A 17,289-nucleotide genomic window follows, 5' to 3' on the forward strand; every position below is an offset into this window, starting at 1 on the left:
AACAAAGAACTTAAACAATTGCCTTGCCTGACTCTTTTCTTGAGAAAAAAGAAATCAGAGTGACCAATTACTCTGATCTAGGATTTGGGGTTTTTTTTAAATTAGTTTTTCCATTTCACAAAGTCTGAGTGAAATCCAAAGGCTGATAATGTCTGATATAAGAATTTCCATTTTACTCCATCAAAAGCCCAAATAATTGAGAACATTATGAGAATATTCCATCTGGAATGTCTAAATCTAAATGAAATGTTTGGCTAATGTTTTAAGAACATGATACAGTAACCTACAGAAAAACTCTCGGGATACATTTTTCAAAACTAAAAACATGGGAACCTTTAAAAGTAATTTTTTTCTAACCAAAGTTGTCAGGGGAACATTCTTGTAACGACAAATTCCTAGCTGGGGAGGTGTTGCTTCTCCTTTGATGGGTCATCTTTCTGTGTATGGCCAGTTTGGTTTCTCCAAAGTAGAGCTCTGAACACTTTACTGCATTGGAGGAAAGTATCCACTACATTGCTCTTCTTTTGTTTTGGTGTTCAGTCTTTTAATTTGACAAGTCTCTATCTCAGTGTGTTAGTGGGTTTAAATTGAAAAGGATTCCAAAACTGGATACGCTGTAGCAGCATCTGCTGGTAACAGTAGTAACTACTTGTACATCGTACTAAGGTAGCATATGCATTTACTCATGCTTATCCTGTGTAGGGTCCCGGGGGGGCTGGATTCTATCCCAGCGTCAGTCATAGAGGTGGGGTCCTTCCTGGACAGGTCCTCACTCTTCACTATCTCAGGGCCCAAGAAACACACAGACAACCATTCACAATTTAGAGTCACACTGATGTTGTTTCTTCAAACCCACTCGAGAACCGATCTAGGAAAACTGGACTTTACAGTGGTTGTTGCCTAGACCACATATATATTCACTAGAAATCACAATGTGCTAGTAAGGAAAGACAGCTGAGAGAATAAAAAGAGAGCAGCCACTGTTGATTTAATGAATTGAAATGAAGAAACTAGCATTGCATGCTTATACTTAAATGCCCCACTTTAATGATATAATATCACTGTAGCATGAACCATTTCCATATATTTTACCCAATAGCAGAAAATCAGGTTTTATTCAATCATTGTAGATTAAGCACCAGGTTAAAACGACCAACAGAGGGCGATGTGCTGCAACCGAAAGAAGTTGACTTCTGAAACGTCAGAGTTCCGTGAAACACGCGACATTTCGCTACAGGAATAGTGCAAGTACATAGTTTTAAAGAATAAAAGTTTTACATTTTAACAGTTCAAAGGCATTTTCACCGTATTAATTTCACTTTGTCTGATATGTACTTTGTAAATAATTACATAATGTTATCAGTTTTAAACAGTCTTAGTGTAAAGTCGTTGTTATTGGGTGTTATTATTATTGTTGTTATAACAATAATAATAATAAGAAAGTTATTTGTATTTATTATTAATTTTAAGGAAAATAAGGGGGAAATGAAAATAAGATATAAATAAAATTTAAAAGGAAAATAACCAATATAGATGTATCAATTATTTCTATTATCTATTTACAGTTTTGAACAAAATAATAATACAAGCATCTATGAATTGATGGCAGGTGTTTCATGTATTCATGTAGTTTTTTGGATTAAACTAATATTACAAAAGTAGCCACACTTTCTTCTTTCCCTCTAATAACTCACCCTACGGTAAATCGTCCATCCATCTTTTATTTTGAAAGATTGACAGGAAGCGCTCATTTGTGATCGTAGCTACCTTAACGTTGGTCGCATTGCCGAGTTTAGTGGTTTGTGGAATATTTGGTTAACTTGATGTGGTTCGAAGGGGAAGTAGCTTTATGTTTGTATAGCATTAATTCTTCTGAATATCTGTGTAAACGCCGAATAAACTGGACGGGCTGATCCGAGGTGGTTGAACAGCAGCTAAGTCTAATGCTGTAGATTTAATGTCACGTCGGAACAAAAAGACGACGATTCGAGCAGCAGAATCTATAGCATTGGTTCTTTAACAGCGTCGAAAGTTGGCATTGTTCTTGCTCTTCAGTAAAAGCTTTTGGCATTTTTTTTTTTATTTTTTGTTGCCGTTTCCTGACTGAGCTAAAGGCCTTACACTCGAATAAAGGAGTCCTGTGCTGTTTCTCGGTAAGTGCTGCACAAAAGCTGTTGTTTAGTGAAGTGCCTCGCTGCACCGAACTCCACACTGCAAAGGCTCAATTTACAGGTTTCAAACGCAACACAGCAGTAACGTGGCTTTGAATTGTTCGAAAACACACGTTAAAGTCTCCTCCGGGTTCAGTCGGCGGATAATTGCGTTCAATTACATGGATCCTCTCGTGGCATTTAACGCTAAGGTAACGTTAACCCACATCGCCAAATAACATCGTGTTAATATTATAACGTTACACATCAGTACGTTTTTAGCTATCATGTAACAAAATGTGACGTATTTCATTAATTATGTGACGAAAGTAACGAAAGTCTCTCAATGAATCATTTGCCATATTTAAATATGTAACACCGCGTAAAACAAGTTTTTAAAGGAAGTAGTACAATGTTAGATTAGCTACAAAGTTAACAGAACTATCTTCAGAGTTGTCAATAAACAGTTAAATCCATTGTCAGCAAAGAAATATCTGGTGAGATAACTATTGTTTAGATACTAAACCTCTTTTTATTTTTAATTTTTTTTTTCAGCATAGATTTTTAATAACTAGTCCGAGTGGAAACACTGGCAGGGGAACTGACGATATCCAGTCCTGGATATGTAGTAAATGTCAATGAATGAGTTATTTTCCCCCGAAACATGAAATGTCCTTTCCAGTCACATTTTATTTTCAATCAATAATAAAAGTCCCACAAAATTTGAAAGGAAACATGCATATTTTGCTCATTTTCCGCTAATGGAAAACACGGACTTAAAACATTTGTAACTTTCCCTAATATTTCTATTTTAAATAAGCTCCAAAGCATCTTATTGTGGAGAGGTGAGTCCAAGCTTCTGTGACCCAGGCTCACTGAACAGAACTGGCAGTGGTGCAGAGATAGTCACTTGTATAAGCATCTTCTTTGTCTGTGTTTTCCTTGAAATGTAACATCTTCATAAACTAGTTATCTTTAGCTAGATTGGGGTGATCAGTCATTTCTTGAAGTGAAGATGACCAGTAAATTAAAATCTGTCACTAAGTGATGCTTCGAAGTATCCTTGTAATCAAATCAAATCAAACGTGCACAAGTATTAACGGCCTTTGCCATGACACTCAAAATTGAGCTCTGGTGGATCCTGCTTCCACTGATCATCCTTGAGATGTTGAGTGGGAAATTCATTTGATTGGACATGATTTGGAAAAGCATACACCTGTTTATATTAGGTCCCACGGTTAACAGTGCACGTCAGATCACAAACCAAGAGCTTCAGCGTTTCTCTGTGGAGAGATCTTCCAGAAGAACAAATGTCTCTGCAGCGCTCCACCAATCAGGCCTGTATGTTAGAGTGGGCGGACAGGAACCACTGCTCAGTAAAAGAAACGTGGCAGCCCATCTGGAGTTTACCAAAAGGCACCTGAAGGACTCGCAGTACCTCTCAGCTGCAGAGAAGAATGGGAGAAAGTGCCAAAATATAGGTGTGCAAGCTCGTAGCATCGTACAAAAAAAGACTTTAGGCTGTAATTGGTGCTAAAGGTGCTTCAACAAAGTATTAGGCAAAGGCGGTAAACACTTGTGACTTTTTTTTTTAATTTGCAAAATTTTCAAACAAACTTCTTTCACATTGTCATTATGGGGTATTATCTGTAGAATTGTGAGGAAGAATTCCGTGACCCGGAATTATAACATAACAAAATGTGGACAAAGTGAGGTGCTGTGAATACTTTCTGGATGCACCGTATCTACAGTGAGTCTCTCTGTTGTGTTTTCTGGCCCTGAAGGTCTGCCCTTAGCTCTGCCGTGACTTCAACAAGCAGGCATTTTTATCATTGATATTTAAACATACCATTAAAAAGGGAAAAAAAAATTAAACATTGAATCTGAAGTATACACACTGATAAATTCAGAGTGTGTGTCAGCCCTTTGAGGGAGGACATTGTTTCTCTGAAGAAGAAAAGGCTGACTTTGTGATGGCATCAAACATTTGAGAGCATATCCAACATTGCCGTAATGTTTATGAATATATAGACTATATTAGAAATAAACTAAACTTTGTCCAGACAATAGTGCCAACTCCAAGACTGCAGCCTCAGCTGGAATAAGGGCTGTTAGACTTGTTCTGCAGTCACACTATATGCTCCCATGGCCTCTGTCTTTTCCATCCAACCATGTTTTTGTTTCCAGATTACATGAGGTATCCACACCTGTCCACCCCTCACTCTGTTTTTGGCCTTTTCAGTGACAATTACACTGCATATGTAGAGTACAAACTAAGGTTTTCTAGAATTAATTCAATCTTGCACATTTTGCAGGTTCACCTACTGCAAGAATGTCCAGTTGTTATGGAGTCTGTTGTAGATAGTTGTAAGTTGTGTGTTTATTATTTTTTTTTAAATCTTTGCAAGTTGGTGAAAATGGTCTGTAAGTGCATCTAGTATTTCTAGGTTTCAGCCTGTCACGTGTTCCCTTTTCATGTCATTCTTTTGTCGATGGCTCTTTGTTGGGACAGTCATTAATTTCTGTCTGCGCTTAAAGTCTTAGAGTATGAAGATTCCTTTAAATATGCTGCTGAATTGTTCTCTTAGAATTCCATAGGATGGCATGAGGATGGGACAAGGTGGTGCTGGAAATCGCTGCAGCCCTGGAGGCTGAACCTGCTCCATCAGCAAGTCAGGATGCACATAGCTTCAGTGGGTGTCAGCAAGTTCTGCTTCTTGTTTTCTCTTGCCTTCTGCGGGCTCCTGCTTCTGCTGATCCCGGCCCTCCAGCCCCCAGCCCACCAAGTGGACCCGCCTCAGCCCCGACCTCAAGCCCGACCTGCACAGGTGGGAGCATTGCATCATCCTAGGCTTCCAGCAGTGTCTGTCTGTACTGGGGAGACTGACTTAGCCAGGAGACTGAATAAAAGCTCAATAGGGCAAAAAGGAACTATCAATACTGAACATACCAGAAATGACATCCTCACTCCCAAGAGGGCTACAGACTCCAAAAGAAGCCCAGGAAGAGGGATTATTCCTGGAGCAAAGAGTGGTGCACTTTCAGGTTTTAGGTCCCGTGACCTGTTAGAACTGAAGGACATTTTTATTGCTGTGAAGACTACAAGAAAGTACCACAAGTCGAGAATGAAACTACTGGTTCAGACTTGGATTTCCCAAGCTAAAGAACAGGTGAGTGGAGCTAAATTAATTTACTGTTATGGATGTAGCCCTAGAGCTTCAGTATGTAACTTTTTCATATTTTGTTAGCATTGTGGAGACGTGCTGTCAGCGTCATCTATACTGACAGTCAGACACAGAACAGCACTGGCAGCAGTGTACCCAGCACTACACCTAAGCCCCTAATTCAATATGGTGCTTGTACTGAATTTATTAAGAAGAAAACTAACATTGATTTTATGTGCAGGTGGATGTATTTTTAAACTCCTGCCCACTTTTAGGCTGAGATCTATTTTTTTCCCAGGAGAGCATGTTCTCATTAGCAGCTCTAGAGCAGATGATCCCACTGAAAGTTCAATATAACAGACATGCACAGTTTTTTTTTAATAAAAAAATAAAAAAATAAAAGCTGGAAGCTGCACTCCTCCTAATAAGCTTATGGCTCACTGTTACTGTTGTGTAGTATAGAAAATCGCTTGGAGGGTATATTAATTCAAATGATGGCAGTGCAAAGAGCAGAGAATTTAGGCTGTTATTTTTAAATGTCAGCCACCTGATTGTAAAAGTAATGTATATTTAAGCTCTAAAGTCATTAAAGTTTTGATGCTGGAAGTACTGAATGATTAGGTACTCATAAGGTACTTGGTCTAAAATTTGGGTGAGGTGTGTCCCTAACTTTACTGTACAAAAGTCCCCCTCTGGACTTAAAGTCCAACATAATTTTTATGCAGGTAATTTATTTGCTTGTGGTTTGTGAATGTGTATCTCCCTTTTAAAAGCCTCTAGAATCTGAATCAAAACAAATTAAATACATTTTTTTTGCATATGCAAGCCAATAAATGCCATTCAGAATTCTGTGGTAGTTTAGTAACATAACTGCTCTTCATTACCCTTATTACCCCAGATCCAGTATGGCTGCCAGAGATGTGGCACATGAGCCTAAATCCCTCTGGAATAGTTCACAAGTTGTGATGGGCAAATCAGCTGCACACTGACAGCCAGCCCACATCTTGAAACAAAGCACTTATCTAAACTAGTCACTGCAGCGTGTAGCTGTGCTGCCAGCACGGTGGTGTACAGGAAGCAGCAGGGCTGCACCACAATGTGGGTTCACTAGTTTTTACTCACATTAGGTTTTACATAGTGATGATGTTAGTGCTAATGAATTTGGCTCTTGGCGAATGCTCTGGGTCTGTTGTTAGGTTGGTTTTAAGGGTGGTGCCTTATCACTGCCTCACAGAGGTAGTTAGTTTGTCCTCATTTTTGTTCAGTTTACATCCCAAAGGACAATTCTAACACAATAAATCTTATCTTCATTGCTCATTTATAAAACACCATCTGTCAGATTTAAGTTGTATATTAAGGTCATCTGAAGCACGTGGCTCTTCACTCAGAATAAGACCTCATGCTTGAAATCTTAAGTGGCTGATTTGGTGGTGTATGCGTTCATTCCTTTGGGCTGGCTTGGCCCACGACTGGAGAAGATGTTCCACAGCGACCTAAAGAAGCTGCAGTATGAGCCTCTTTCAAATATGTTGTTTTAGAGATATATTCTTTAACTTGTGATGATGTGGAGAGATGCCTTCTGTGACAGAACAGCAACGCAAAGATATTTACCACTACTTCTTTTTTATATATATCTATCTCCTTTTGTTTTGTAGTTTAAGTGAACATATAGACAGGAAGCAACTACTTCTACTTGCAAATTCTAATAAAAAGCTGTACAACTTAGGTGTTATAGTTATACGGCATAGAAGACTCTAGAAGACATGTATCATGCCTAAACTATTGTTTCTGTTTGTTTTTTTACCCTGTTGCATGGCTAAAACAGTGATGAGGCTCTGATGAAGTATCATGTTTGATTCCTCCTAGTCTTTTAAAGTGTAATGTGAAACTGGCTCTGAGGGGGATTTAGAGATTCCCCTTTGAAATGTAGGTAAATGTAATTTCACAAATGTCCGTAAAACTTAAACTAAAAACAATATGTATTTTAAAGTTGGTGTCCTAAAGCAGGATACATTCTGAATGGTCAGAATGACGGCTATGGTCATTCTAGTAGTTATAAAATCTGGTAGTTCTAGTGTTTGTCTGGAGACATTAGAACAAGATAATATTATAAAAGAGTAAATCAGGAAATCTGTTTGTTTTGTTTTGTTTTTTTCTTATTCTAGATTCATTCCATGTAAAGTCAAGTACTTTAGGCCTTTTTTGTTTTAATATTGATGATTACAGCTGATGGAAACCACAAATCTTATATCTCTAAAAATTAGAATATACTTCTTAAAAGCGTGTTCATTTCTGCAGTCAGTAGGCTTCTTTATTACAAACGACTGCATCAATGGGGCGTCGCATGGAACCGATCAACCTGTGGCTCTGCTGAGGCGTAATTGAGGACTTCGTCGCTTTGATAGCAGCCGTCAGCATGTTTGTTGTTGAGTTGGGTGTTTCTTACAATACAGTAGATATTATGTGAACAACCGGCCCTTTCAGAAATGACCTTTTGTGGTGGGTGTCATCTGCAAGCAGCCTTCCCCAAGATTGTGGTTGTATGAACTAAACTAGACAGAGATGCATGGTATTTTCAATGTATGAAAAGCAATTTTCTCAAACTATTCAAATGTTCTGTGTTTGAGAGAGAGTGGATTTTTTAATTTTATGACCTGTAAGCTATTCTGATATATTGAGATGCTCTAGTATTTATGGTTTTTTTCGGACAGGCTCAGTTGCTAAATGACCTCTTAATATTTGGTTTAGCTGTCAACTCAACCTGTAGAATTAAAACAATATTGTAAACTCTCATAAGGGAGAAGTTTAGGACACATTAGTAAATTGACACAATACCCAGTGTGTTATTAATAGTAAAAAAAACTTCCATCCAGCTTGTTCTCACGCATAAATGTTTATAAAACTCTCAGTCCACTGTGAGTAAAGTAACACTTTGGTTTTCAGTAGTTTGAAGTACCTCCATATAATGTTTAAGGTCGCCAACAAAGAAAGCACTGTAGTTTATTAGTATGTTCCACTGCTGCACAAAGAGCTTCAGTATAGAAGCAGGTCAAGTATAGAAACACTCTGCCCAACTTCCCCCAGAATATTGTCTTGGAGCCAGTTTGGACCAAGCTGTTGGTAGTGGGAGCACAAGCTGAAAGAACCCCTGACTAACTATTCTGAGTCCAGCTATGCTTTGAAAGTTTTCTGTTTTCCATCTACTCCTAGATGGAAAAGGATTGTAGACCTTTTGCTGTAGCATTTCTTTGGTCTGTGTGACCCTTGTGTTTACAAATGTCAGTAAATGCTGCTCAGACATGTTTGTATTTATTGTCAATGGACAAAGTATGTCCACATAAAGACCGACCATGGTTATACACTTCATAACATTATGACCACCTGTCCAATTTAATGTTATCCAATACAGTGACTCTGCCATGAATTCAACTTTTACAAGGTTACAGTTTCTCAGCTTTCATCTGCAGAATCACATTTTTCTCTTTCTACTCCATCAAATTTGGCTTTCAAGACCACTTTCACCTTTTTTACCATCGTATGTCCTTCAATCTGTGTAGTATGTTGCCTGATTTTCTTGGATTGATCATATGCCATCAGAAAAAATCAGAATCTTCTTTTTGCTGCGTTTGTGCTATGAACTGTGTGTGTCTTTCTTCTGTTCCTCTCCCCTGTTACCCTGCAGTGACACAAACTGTCTGAATTAAAATGAAATTATCATTAAAAAAAGTCCTCTATGATTGTGTGTGTGTGTTTGTGTGTGTGTGAGAGAGAGGGATTGCATCAAAAGTTTCTAATGTATCATTGGCTGTTTCAGACCTACATATTTACTGATGGCGAAGACAAGGAGCTGTGGATCAGAACAGGTAGGGTGCAGGAAGACGTATAAAATCTATTTGTTCTGTTTCTGTAGATATTATGTGCTCTATGTAGTATCGCAATCTATATGAATCAACATTATGAGGTCACAGTGGCTGGGCTTATGAAATTGAGGAAGTTGCAGTGTTTTGGGTATTTCTTGCATTAATATTGCAAAGGCCCATGAAAAATAAAAATAGATTTATTTTTTTATTCAGTCAAAATCAAAGGAAACCTGTCTCAGTAAAAAAAATGTTTTAAAGTGATTGTGCTGAGCTTCATGAGAGAATTGGTGAGCTGCAAACTATCTTCGCTTACTGACTCAGCCTTTGGTGGATGGTTGTTATACAGCCTATGACCAGACTCTCTCCCCTGTAACCTGCTCATTGTGAAATAATTCAAAAAGTATTAAGGTTTTTTTTTAATGTTTGAATTTTTTTAAATCCATTTTGTCTCTCCCTCCTTGTTTTGAGAGGCGAATGGTAAAATTTCTGGTCTCCATTGCTGAATACAGTGTGTGTTTGTGTGTATGTTTATCTCAGTCCCTAGCTGCTCTTGACAGTAAAGTGTAGTTCTAAACTTAGACCTGAATGTTTTCCATGGTGTGTGTGTGTGTGTGTGTGTGTGTGTGTGTGTGTGTGTTTTACTGTCAAGAACAGCTAGGAACTGAACTGTCCTATCATTGGTTCTCTTTCCCAGGAGAAAACATCATCAACACTAATTGCTCAGCAACTCACACGCGACAGGCTCTGTGCTGCAAGATGTCTGTGGAGTACGACAAATTCATTGAGTCTCAGAAGAAGTGAGAGAAATGTTTACTTAATCTGAATTAACCAGGTGGTGGCAAACCAACCAAAATACACATTCAGCTTACTTTCAAATTACGGTACAATACTGACTCTGCATCTGTTTATATCAAAGGTGGTTCTGCCATGTGGATGATGATAACTATGTAATCCTGCCCAGCTTGCTGCGGATGCTCTCATCCTACCACCACAGTCAAGATGTCTACCTGGGCCGGCCCAGTTTGGATCACCCTATAGAGGCTGCAGAGAGGATCAAGAGTGATGGATCAGTCAGTCAGCTTATAACTTGTTAGATGTTTCTGGCTGCAGAAGCCAGAACTTAAATACATAAATAAATCAACACACCACCTTTGTTGCCGGTAGTGTTGCCATCATGGGCACAGTGATTAGCACTCTTGCCTCACAGCAAGAAGGTCCCAGGTTCAGTCCGCGGACTGGACAGGGCCTTTCTGTGTGGAGTTTGCATGTTCTCCCTGTGCTTGCGTAGGTTTCCTCCAGGTGCTGCAGTTTCTCCTACCACTAAAAGCATGTTAGGGACCAGGTCAGGTTGGCGGCGTGCTTAGTCGCAGCGGCTCAGGACTAATCGTAATTCTGATGTACACCTTGTATGTATAATGCTAAATAAAGTACTTTACTTTACCCAGATGTGAGCTGTCTGCTGCTCTGCTACAATACTTTTAGAGACAGTACAGAGTGTAGGTTAGTAATGTTTTGAAATCTACCAACCCTGAAAAAGACCAAAAGGTCAACCAGTCCATGGATTTGAAGAATCGTTGCACCCCTTGAACCCTTTTTGGGTCCATGAAAGCTTCAAGTTATTGCTTTTAGAAACATGATTAATCTACCAATTGTTCTTTCCAGCTGGCTGATGTGGCTGTGTTTATCTAATTTCAGGTGTCTGTCAAGTTTTGGTTTGCCACAGGTGGAGCCGGGTTTTGTATCAGCAGAGGACTGGCGCTAAAAATGAGTCCATGGGCAAGGTAGGTGATGGACTCTCCCTGTCTTTTTACTGATTCGGACTGTCAAACCTTCTGAAGCCATGAAGTTAGATGGTTTTTGATGAGCTAAAGAATAATGAGGACAAGAATGCGAGAGAGAATATGAGAACAAAACATTGGGGATGTTGGGTTGTGGGGTGAGAGGAGAGGAGAGAGGGACAAGAGGAGGAAAGGAGCTCAGTGCTTCCTTGAGCAGCTTAGTTGGAATAGGGTCTAGCAGACAGGTTGTTGGTTTAGATGAGGTAATAATTGAAGTTAGCTCAGAGAGATCTATGGGTAAAAAGCAGTCTAACAGGGATTTGGGGCCTTATTGATGATTCTAGCACTGCTGTACATGAAGATCTATCTGTAATATTTGGGGGGAGGATCTGGTGAATTCTTTCTCTAAAAGCTACAATTTTATTCATAAAGAAAGTCATGAAGTTATTGCTGCTCAGAGTTAAGGGAAAACTAGGCTCAACAGAACTATGGCTCTTAGTCAGCCTGGCTACAGTGCTGAACAGAAACCGGGGGTTGTTCTTGTTTTCTTCTATTAATGATGAATAATATGCTGTTTTGGCATCACGGAGTGTTTTTTTTTGGTACATCTTTAAACAATTTTTTCAGGCTAAATGAGATTCTTCTAAAACACCCACCACTTCCTTTCTAACTTTCATGTTGCCTGTTTTAAGTTGCGTGTTTGTGAACTATACCAAGGGGATCACCTCTGCTGGTTTACTGCCTTCTTTTTCAGAGGGGCAACACTATCGAGTATTGTACGTAGTGAGGCTGCAGAATTGTCAACAAGATAATCAACTTGTGCAGGAGTAACATTAAGGAGACTACTTTCCATTGTATTGACAAATGATGAAAGAATAATTTCTTTAAATTGGGCATGTGCATCATTTATTTTTTTTTCTAATCAATATTTTCTTTCAACTCCAGTACATATTTTGTACAACTAATTTATTGACATTGACATACATCATACACTAATAAATATGATCTCCCATCCCCCACCAATGGGTGCAATACTAGAGAAAACTTTACAGAATTTGCTTTTTCACGTGTAACACCGCTAACAGTAGCTCGATTGACACACACTCTGAGTTGAAGAAGCACAAAAGTTGGTGCCCCTCTTTCAATTCTTTGTGTGTGTGTAAAAACATACTTTTAAAAAAATCCTCTGATTGTAGTGGGTCTGAGTATTAGGCAAATACAACCTACATCTCTTTTCACTATGCCATTTATTTAAAAACAAAATGGAGGCCAAAAAAAGAATGTGAACAATACTGAATATGCACCATGATTCAAAACCTTTGGCAGTAATCGTTTCCTGTTTTATCTTTTTTTTTCTTTTCTTTTCTTTTCTTCAGTCCCATACGTAAACATGGAAGAATTTTGGCCCATTCTTATCAACCTTAGAAGCACTGCTCTCTCAAGGTTATGTTGGTGGTTGGTTTGATCCCCAGCTCCTCCAGTCACATGTCAAGGTGTCCTTGAGCAACAATCCTGATGAACCCCAGCTTAGTTGCTCCCGTTGAATGTAGGCCAGCTGCATAGCAGCTCCCCCCCTCTGTGTGTGATTGTGTGGGAATGGGTGAATAAGAAGCAGTGTAAAGTACTTTTGGGCACCAATAAGGTAGAAAACTGCCATAAAAGTGCAGATCATTTACCTGCAGAAAGGTACAGAGAGGGAGAAGCACAAGAAAAAGAAGGCACAAAGTTAAGCCCCTTTCTCTGGAATTCAGACATTTTCCAGACTTTCCCCTGACGTTATTTGGATTTTACCCAGCAATCAACTCAGAATCACGTGATTCTATGGTGTACGACCAGACTACAAAGCAAAAACACTGTCACTTCTGCAGCTTTGTTTTTGCTTCATGTTCTGCCCCTTGCTCAAAGTGCCCAAGCACCACCCCTTACCCACGGAGTTTTTCTTTAGAATTCATATGAAACAGGCTTTAATGTCATGCTCGGGTGAGATATAAATGGAGGGGAAGTGGAGAGAAGAGAGGGGAAGGCAGGAGCTCAGTGCACTTGTCGGGGTCCCCCAGGAGTCTTAACACTACAGCAACATAACTAAGCTAGTTCTGAGTGACAGATCTGGCTCTGTTTTCTTAGTGTATCAAAAAGGATGGTTTTAAGGACAGGACTTGCTATGATCAGATGATTTTTATTATGTTTTTACACCCCAAAAAAAACATGGAATTAAAAGAGCGGGTACAAACTTTTGCACACGCCTGTAAAAACATCGCACAGACGTACCACAGCTAAGACAGACAATGTTTAACAGCTCGTAAAAATGTTACCATGTTAACAAGCAGGGCCATTTGTGGCAAACAGCTTCTATGTTGAGGAGAAAAACAACAGGATTTTATCATTATAATATTACAGGGCTTAGCAGGGACCTGATCTGTGGATCCTCTGCTCTCTTTTTACTTTCTCTCCTCAATTTTTAGTTTTTTTATTTGAAACTTTTTTCGTCGTTCAAATTACTTTTAAAGTCGTGATCTAAATAAATTAAAAAAAGCTAACAAAGTTATCTCATCTTAGAAATAAAGTAAAGTTAATAGTAGGTATATAAACCTGTCTGATTTTTTTTGACATTGAAAAATTCCAAACTTTTTGAAATCTAAATGTTTATTGACTGAAGTGTCATGAATGGTTAATTTAAACACTCCAATGAACCCACTCTAACAAACTGCACCACTTACATCCAGCTTTCACACAAATGAAGGAGTAATTTATCTGCACAAACTGCGATTATTGATCATCATTTGCGGCTCCTTTAACTTAGTTACCTCGTTTAACCTGGTTACAGTCCTGTTTCTCTGCAAAGTTGAATTCTTAATGGTTTCTAAACAGAAAAGCTGGTTTCTGAAATGTTTGGGGTATTAGGGAAACCAGTTTTCCGCTTGTAGATATCTTTTGGAAAATGTCGATTTCCATGTTATACGCGTAACCAGCTTTCTAATCAGCTTTCTCCAACTGTGCATATGCATATGAAAAGGCTGCAGACAGGAACACAGAGCATGTGTAAAGTCTCACAGGAAATTTAACTAACACAAAGTGACTTGTCGAAGTCTGAATAATTCACTTTGCTCCACAGTTTGTTTGTTTTTTGGTGTTTGGTTTTTTTTTTTTTTTTAGTTCCTGATGTGGATCAGCTGTGTGTGTGTCTCTTCTTATGTGACACAAACACAAAAAAGTCAGAAAGCAGTGTTTTCTATCACTACACAAATAAAATCTGCGCACCAGGATTCCCAAATAAGTCAGAGCAGGAGGAGAAATCCAATTACTCTTCTGGTGCATGTAAATGCACATGTGTTTAATGTAGTGGATTAAATGTAGTAGTTTAATGAGGTGGATTAAACCTGGTGAGTGAAATCCTTCCTCTTAGCTAATGTTAGAGAATGTTAGAGTTTCCTAGAAAGTAACTTTAATTAATGAACCATTAATACCTTGTATGAATAAAACACACACTTAAGTGACTGACCAAGCTTTAAAAAGATGCCTTACACTGGTTGGATGGGTTTAGAAATAAATGGTGGGCGTATATACACACACTTATATTGGCATGTTGGCTAAACCTCTGTCTTTGGCTTTTAGTTTGGGGAATTTCATCAGCACAGCAGAGAAGATTCGACTCCCAGATGACTGTACTATTGGTTACATCATTGAAGCTCTGCTGGAGGTCACCTTGACACACACACCCCTCTTCCATTCTCACCTGGAGAACCTGCAGAAGCTGCCCACTGACACTTTACTGGACCAGGTGAGTATGTGTGTTTATAGTAGTTTGTTGCATATGTTTGTGCTTTCCCATAGTAAAACGTGAGTTTTCCTTTAGTAGGTACTATTAAAGGAACCTAAAGCCTCACACACAATAAAAGCCTCACAATAAAAAGACTTAAGCCTAAGAAGTCTGATATATTAGTATCCAACATATTTTGCTTGCATTTTTGGTGTCTGCAGGTTACTCTCAGCTATGGAGGCTTTGAGAATCGAAGAAATGTTGTCAGCATTGTTGGAAGCTTTTCACTGGTTGAGGACCCCACACGGTAAACACAATGATGTCATAGCATTTTTTTTTTTTTTAAATGTATAGGGACATTTTTTAAGCACAAGTGTTATTTTTATGGGTATTTTCTAAATTTCATAAAAATGATTTAACCTAAACAGATTCTACTAAGGTGTTTTCTCTTTTTTATGACTCGCTTCTCTTCCTGTCCTCCAGGTTTAAGACAGTTCACTGCCTCCTGTATCCAGATACTGACTGGTGTCCAAAGCTCAAACGTCGCCACAAAAACTGAAAGCTACTATTTTTACATGAGGCTGGAAATACTGCACGTCATTTAATGGATGTCGGCCAGACTGAAGAAACATTGTGCTGCACAATTCCAGTTTTGGACTTGTTTTTTGCAAGTGTTCCAGTGGTCTGTCACCTGAATAGTGTGGAAGGAAAACATCTATAATAATACTACTTAAGGAACATTAGTCCTTTTACAGATTTCTCAAGAAAACATACAGTAGTGGAGCCAAAGTATGAGTGATTTTTTTTCAGATGCTCAGTGATTAAAGCATGTTGGAGGTGTAAGATGGTTGTAGCTACTGCTAATTGATAGAACGGATTGCACACAGTTAAAATAATATGCTTCAGAGTATTGCTCCCCACCTTCCATACTGTTTGCTGAACCAATAATGGTGAACCTGTGGAAGAGGTTAAGTGTTCCCAGACAGCTACTTTGTGCTCTGTCTGTAAGGTGTTTTTTATTTTTGGTGGTTTGTTTTTTTTGTTTCTGAAAGAAAAAGCTTTTACTTTGCATATCATTGCTATTCACAAACGGAACCACTGCAGGCTTCTACAGTATTTAGACTCGCTGCTATTAGCAGTGAAATAATTTGCCTTCTCACCAACAAACCACTGAGTCAGCAGTTTGCCCAAAGTCTGCAGGAAATCAAGTATTTATCATGGAAAACAATCTAGGTACTTACTCGGGAAGAACCTGAGCAAGATGTATTGAAATTCTCATATGTTATGTCAAACAAGAACTGAAGATTGATATGACCATGAGATTATGTTGTATTAGCCTATTTTTACCAGGCCCTTGATAAACTTGCACTACTTTGACCATGTGTCACTTCCTATATGTTAGACTATAGTCACATGTGAACAGTATTGGTTGAAATGGGAGTGTTTGTTGTTGTTGTTGTTGTTGACCTTGGTTGTAATTTTTTTGTTTGCTTTTGCATATTCTTTTTTGCATTTATTGTAGTTGAAGTTGTGCATGTGGGCAAGACAGAGCTACTCTAGAGCCAGTACAGTTGGTTTGCTGCGAGTTAATGGTGCAATCACAACAAAACCTATTGCGCAAACATTGTGTATACCCACAACAAGTACAAGCACAAGGGGAAAGGAAATTTTGTGGCTAGGGTTTTAAAATAAGAGCCCACCACCTCTTTTAGAGAGGCTGGACAGAACCATGAGATTTCACTGTTGCATCAAGTTGAACTGTCATAAAGTGAAGAAGGTGGGTCAGTTCATGGCTTGAAGCGGATTTCGAGTGGGAAGGGAATTTTGTTCTGACTGCATCATTAGACATCAGTGCGTGGAGCCAAAGATCTCTCGCCCACATTGCTGTGACATTTGGTGACTTTGTTTGGCTCCACCATCAGGTTTGAAGCACATGCTGAGCAACACTACGATTACTAATGAGAGATCATGAAAATAGCTGGACGTCACATGACATTTTCTGTAGGTGTCAGTGCATAATTTCTATTTAAGTTTGACTTCTCCATGTGACAATTCTCGATAAGGAAAAAGCCAAATATTTTTCATATCTTTGGAAAGTAGCTTGATAATGATTCATCAACCTGTAAGGACTGTTTGGAGGGATTTAGGCCTTTTAGTCTTATTTTCATCAACTATGCAAGTAGCAGAGTTCTGGCCTTGTTCAACCGCTTTGGTGCAGAGTAGCCTCAACATTGGTGCATCTAAAAAAACTATTCTGTGGAAAACCAAACAAGTAAATAAATTGCAGGCTCACAATTGTTCTTTGGCTTCACTCACTCAGATTTTCAAAACCAGCCTCAATATTTCTGCCAATAAAACAGTGTTTGTATAATTTGTCTGTCTTCATTTTTGCACACAAGACTAGAATCCAAAATCCAGATAGTATCCTGCTGCAGGTCAGTGGGCAACAGTGAGGGAGAGACGTGTTTTTAAAACGGTTTACCACTCGTGTTGTGTTGTGTAACTAAGAATAAAAACTTTCTGCATTCACAAGTGTTTCAGATTCATGTATGCATCTGTTTTCCTTCAGCCACTGAACGT

The 17,289-nt window shown here is 38.7% G+C and overlaps 1 protein-coding gene across 3 annotated transcripts; it reads left to right on the top strand.

Annotated features, from left to right (window-relative positions):
• Positions 1–1,758: 1,758 nt before the first annotated feature.
• Positions 1,759–17,241, top strand: rfng (RFNG O-fucosylpeptide 3-beta-N-acetylglucosaminyltransferase). 3 transcript variants are annotated; one of them, XM_067509223.1, is made up of 9 exons: positions 1,759–2,153; positions 4,739–5,320; positions 9,129–9,177; positions 9,869–9,971; positions 10,091–10,244; positions 10,870–10,955; positions 14,565–14,730; positions 14,931–15,016; positions 15,193–17,241. In XM_067509223.1, the coding sequence occupies exons 2-9, from the start codon at positions 4,829–4,831 to the stop codon at positions 15,266–15,268; spliced, it is 1,212 nt and encodes a 403-aa protein (XP_067365324.1). In that variant the 5' UTR covers positions 1,759–2,153; positions 4,739–4,828; the 3' UTR covers positions 15,269–17,241. The 3 variants fall into 3 exon arrangements, with proteins under 3 accessions (XP_067365324.1, XP_067365323.1, XP_067365322.1); XM_067509222.1 differs by lacking the exon at positions 1,759–2,153 and adding an exon at positions 2,231–2,362 and having other exon boundaries at positions 10,136–10,244; XM_067509221.1 differs by lacking the exon at positions 1,759–2,153 and adding an exon at positions 2,233–2,362.
• The last annotated feature ends 48 nt before the right edge of the window (positions 17,242–17,289 follow it).

Source organism: Channa argus, chromosome 7 (assembly GCF_033026475.1).
Source record: "Channa argus isolate prfri chromosome 7, Channa argus male v1.0, whole genome shotgun sequence".
In the NCBI taxonomy this organism is placed as follows: Eukaryota; Metazoa; Chordata; class Actinopteri; order Anabantiformes; family Channidae; genus Channa; species Channa argus.

What these genes read in the sequence shown, in the direction of transcription:
- rfng (XM_067509221.1), top strand. Translation starts at nt 2,333, where the DNA reads ATGGATCCTCTCGTGGCATTTAACGCTAAG. An exon ending in TCGTGGCATTTAACGCTAAG is followed by an intron (nt 2,363 to 4,738) that starts GTAACGTTAACC and finishes TTGTTCTCTTAG; the next exon opens with AATTCCATAGGATGGCATGA. An exon ending in CTGGTTGAGGACCCCACACG is followed by an intron (nt 15,017 to 15,192) that starts GTAAACACAATG and finishes CCTGTCCTCCAG; the next exon opens with GTTTAAGACAGTTCACTGCC.